This window comes from Apaloderma vittatum, unplaced genomic scaffold (genome assembly GCF_000703405.1).
Source record: "Apaloderma vittatum isolate BGI_N311 unplaced genomic scaffold, ASM70340v1 scaffold14325, whole genome shotgun sequence".
Lineage (NCBI taxonomy): Eukaryota > Metazoa > Chordata > Aves > Trogoniformes > Trogonidae > Apaloderma > Apaloderma vittatum.
Window position 1 is genome coordinate 9,166 of NW_009715566.1, and position 3,843 is coordinate 13,008.

At 51.9% G+C, this 3,843-nt stretch overlaps 1 protein-coding gene across 1 annotated transcript in view; it reads left to right on the top strand.

The window, feature by feature from the left end:
* The window catches only part of LOC104273775 (GON-4-like protein), an 11,951-nt gene extending 8,476 nt beyond the window's left edge, over positions 1 to 3,475 (top strand). The window contains 3 exon segments of the mRNA XM_009869203.1: positions 889 to 2,186; positions 2,188 to 2,620; positions 3,188 to 3,475. Coding sequence (XP_009867505.1) covers positions 889 to 2,186; positions 2,188 to 2,620; positions 3,188 to 3,475 — 2,019 coding nt within the window.
* The last annotated feature ends 368 nt before the right edge of the window (positions 3,476 to 3,843 follow it).

Consider the following 3,843-nt stretch of genomic DNA (forward strand, 5'->3'; position numbering starts at 1 on the left):
CTGATGCTGCCGTTCCCAGAGCTGGACCCAGAACTGCAGGGGGGGTCTCAGAGCAGAGGGGTGGGATCCCCTCCCTCGCCCTGCTGGCTGCGCTGCTTTGGGTGCAGCCCAGGGTGCGACTGGCCTTCTGGGCTGTGAGTGCGCGCGGCCGGCTCACGTTCAGTTTTTCATTCCCCAAGCCCCTCTCAGAGCCCCTCTCACTCCCTTTGGGGTTGGGATCGCCCCGACCCAGGGGCAGGATCTTGCACTTGGCCTCGTTGACCTTCAGGAGGTTTGCCCGGGCCCCCCTCTCCAGCCTGTCCAGGTCCCCCAGGGTGTCATCCCCTCCCTGCAGCGTGTCGGCTGCAGCCCACAGCTCGGTGTTGGCACCAAATCTGGGTGGTTGGGGATGATTTTTTTTTTAAGGATATCTTTGCCCACAGTGTGGCTGTTTCTCTTTTTTTATACCCAAATATCTCGTGCCTTCTAAGGATTCTTCCTCTGAGATTTCGTTGCACAAGGCAGGATGTTGAAGGCAGTAGTGACCGTGCCTGCAAGTCAGCCAAGGAGAGAAGAGTGAGGAAAGAATTAGATGCCATAAAATCCAGCTCTTAATTGCTCGCTGCGTTGTCGTTACAGTGAGGCTTCCTTCCCCCAAAATCTTGTATTTACTAAAGGAACCATTACAAAGCAGTTCGGTTCTGTGTCTTTCAGGCTCTCAGATTCTTTTTCAAGGGAATATAAAGTGACATATGGTAAATATCAAGTTTAAAGTTTATACTCAAAGTATAAAGTAAATAAAACCTGCTTTATTTTTAGAAATAAGTTGCTGCTGGTCACCTTCTGTGGTGCTGACTGAAGGTGGTACCGGAGGAACGGACCGGACTAATCAACTTGCGTTCTCTCTAGGCCAGCCTGCCCTCCATTCAGGGGGAGCTGAAGCAATTGGCAGAAGAGGCCAGGGAGATGCCAGGGTCACCGGCTGCAGAGTCTGTCTTCCTGGGAACGGGAAAGGAAACTGCAGACGCAGAATGTGCTGAGAAATACCCTCTCCTCATGCCAGAGGGACTAGTCCTGACCTTAAAGCCGCTTGCCAATCGATTCTCTAGGAGAGCGTGGAGGAGGCAGAGGTCTTCGGCTCTGAAGCCCGTCCTCATTCGGCCGAGTCCTTGTCTGCAGCCCAGTTCCAACCCTGTTAACATCCAGAAAACCGTGAAGCTGTCCCAGTCAGAAGCTCCTCCCAGCAAAGTTATGGTGCAGATTCCTCGGCTCATCCAGCCGGCAACGGTTGTGCAGGCTGTGCCGGGCATGCAGCCGTTAAATGTTCCGGCGGTGGTGGGAAGCGGCGATGGCTTGGAATTCCAGAACGTGCTCTCCACTTTGCAGTCGGACTCCAGACAAGCTTTCCCGGCTGCTGCACCACCAGCTCTGGTGTCCTCAAATCCCGTAACTTTCCAGCCAAAACTGATGTTGCCAGCTTTGGCTGGAGCGAAAATACGGAAACCTGGCGTTCGTAAGGGGTACCAAAAGAAAAAAGGAACAAAGTCTGCCCCGTTGCTCAAGACTTCACCTTTGATTCAGCCGTCTCCTGTCATCCTTACCGTCCCTGCCACCACGGTGAAAGTGGTCAATATAGGCAACGGCTGCAACATGATCCAGCCCATAAACGCCCCCGTTGGGAGGGGTGCTCAGGCTATCCCCGTCACCACCTTGTTGGTGAATCCAGCCACTTTCCCGTGTCCATTGAATCAGCCTTTAGTGACTTCTTCCATCCCTTCGCTGATCGTCTCTCCTAACTCCGTCGGTATTTCCGCATCCTCTGCCGGGGAAAACGAAGAGCAGCTGAATCTGGTTCCTTCCTGCCCTGCTGGAAACGCCAAAACTGGCTATCCTGTGGCGGAGCCCAAGGCGGAACCCCCGGAGTTGTACGTTTCGTGCTCCTCTGCCACCCCCAAGAAGGAAAGCGGTGTGAATCCCGCCGCCTCGAGCAGTGGTGGTCAGGAGAAGGTAAATAAAAGCGACTGCTGTGGCTGGACGGTGGTCGAAGGAGACGAGAACGCTTCAGAGGCGTTGCCTGTGAACCTCCTGCCTCATTTAGAAGATCCTGATGAAACGGTGAAAATGGAACATGAGGATTCAAGCGACGCCACCAAAGGAGCGAATCCGGTGGAGGAGAGGGACCTTCTGTGTGCCCAAGTGAAGGAGGAAAGGTCTTGGCCAGGAGCTGAGCATGGAGGCTGCTTGTTCGTGTGCTGCTGACCCGAAAGAAGTTAAAAAGGAGCATCCTCCATGTGATGGGAAGGGAGAAGAGGAACGACGGGCTTTGCAGGCATCTCCCCGGCGCGAGCGACAGGTGGACGCGGGTGTCGTCGCTGGCCCACAAGCGAGCGGTGAGTCTCCAAAGAACCTTCCTTACGCGGCAGACGTCGAGGCAGAATTCAGCAGTCCGCTGGGCAGACCAGAGGATTCGTCCAGTCTAGATGGCCAGTCTGTTGGGACACCGGCTGGCCCCGAGGCTGGAGGAGAGAGAGAAGCACAAGAAGAAGAGGAGGAAGACGATTTTGATGATTTTACGCAAGATGAGGATGAAGAAATGTCGTCTGCCTCAGAAGAATCTATTCTTTCGGTGCCAGAACTTCAGGTAAAAGCAAACAAAACTTTAAAAAACCCTCACGAATGACAAATATCGGTGTCCTGAAACATCCTGGTGGGGTCAGGGCAAATCACAACTTGAATCCAGTTGGAAAGCTGGGCTGTTGGCTGCCTCGTAGCGTGGTGTCGTGCTACTCTGCAGCACTTTTCTCTCGGAAGATCCTTAGGTCCAGGCTAAAGGAAAGTCTTGCAAATGTGCGGATTTAAATTCTGCTGAGCTGTAAAGGCTTACCCAGCTGAGGCAGTTGTTTAGTAAGAAGTACTTGAAGTGAAAATTATTTTCCAGGTCACAATTCCAGTAAGCCTTTAAGAGCTGTGATGATAATTAAGGAATCCTCTGTAACTCAAGGCTTTTTGCAAGATTATAAAACTTAATTTTGTGCATGATACACAAATAGTCGGTTCTGGGTTTTGAATTCCATCCCTTCCTCTAGTTGGTCAGATGATCTGTAAAATCAGCTGGCTGAGTTTTGGTGGAGCGAGCCGGTTGCTGATTGACGTTAAAGGAAATGCCGTAAGAAAACAACGTGACCTTTTGTTATTGTTGCTTCCTAAGGAGACGATGGAAAAACTTACCTGGCTTGCAACAGAGAGACGTTTAAGCCAAGAAGGAGATTCCGAAGAAGAGAATTCCCAGGAAGAGAACTCGGAGCCTGAAGAGGAGGAGGAGGAGGAAGGGGAAGGAATAGAGAGTTCACAGAAAGATGACGAAACATGCGGGGACACATCAGAGGAACCTAAATCTGCCTTCCCCTTGACAAAGACGGCCCCGCAGGTGGAAGCGCACAGGACGCCGGCAGGTGAGTCCTGGGGGTTTCTTTCGACACAGGGCACGGGGAAATAGAATTTGCACTGAAAGCAGAACAGCGGGGAAACCGCGCCTGGGCTTAGTGTCACTTTGCCTGTCTGAGCTTTCTCCCTGTCTGGAAATTCAGTTTCGCACCACAATTGCAACTCTCGAAAAACTGTCCTTGCTGCAGAAGCCCGTGTGCGTGTGAACTGAGTGTCTTTAGTCCTGCATTTGTGCTTCCAAAATTTGCAGGCGTAAGACTTGTGGTTTGTGTCAGCTCGTAGCTAGTGCCTGTACGAGAACGCTATTAAATAGTCAGTTCTTTGGCAAATGGAGTTTTGTGTTAGAAGGTTATGTCAGGGGGAAAATAAATGAAACAAAAGACTCACTCGAGGGCAGGGCTGGCATCCAGAGGGAGCTGG